At 55.7% G+C, this 397-nt stretch overlaps 1 protein-coding gene across 1 annotated transcript in view; it reads left to right on the top strand.

The window, feature by feature from the left end:
• Positions 1–120: 120 nt before the first annotated feature.
• Positions 121–397, top strand: part of AP4M1 (adaptor related protein complex 4 mu 1 subunit) — a 4,240-nt gene continuing 3,963 nt past the window's right edge. Inside the window, exon 1 of the mRNA XM_017741315.1 lies at positions 121–368. Coding sequence (XP_017596804.1) covers positions 343–368 — 26 coding nt within the window. The 5' untranslated portion in view covers positions 121–342. The remainder of the gene's footprint in view (positions 369–397) is intronic.

The raw sequence follows: 397 nt of genomic DNA on the forward strand, positions 1-397 counted from the left end.
GGGGAATTTGGGGGAACTTTGGGGAATTTGTGTGGGGATTTGGGGAATTTGGAGGGATTTGGGGGCGTTTGTGTGGGAATTTGGGGGGATTTTGGGGAATTTGTGTGGGAATTTTGGGGAATTCAGGGGGGATTTGAGGCATTTTGGGGGAATTTGAGGCATTTTGGGGAGATTTTGGGGCACTTCAAGGTGAATTCCGGGGCCTCCCAGCCGCGTTTTAACCCCCAATTCCTCCCCTCCCCCCCAATTCCAGCGGGAATTTTCCCTTCATTCCCAAAATTCCCCCAAATCCCAACCTGGGGGGGTCCCGGGGGGGTCCCGGGGGTCCCAAGTTTCCCGGGAATGCCAAATTCCCGCCCTTTCTCCCCAATTCCCGCCCTTTTCTCCCCCATTCCCG

The sequence above is a fragment of the Corvus brachyrhynchos genome, unplaced genomic scaffold (assembly GCF_000691975.1).
Source record: "Corvus brachyrhynchos isolate BGI_N302 unplaced genomic scaffold, ASM69197v1 scaffold418, whole genome shotgun sequence".
Lineage (NCBI taxonomy): Eukaryota > Metazoa > Chordata > Aves > Passeriformes > Corvidae > Corvus > Corvus brachyrhynchos.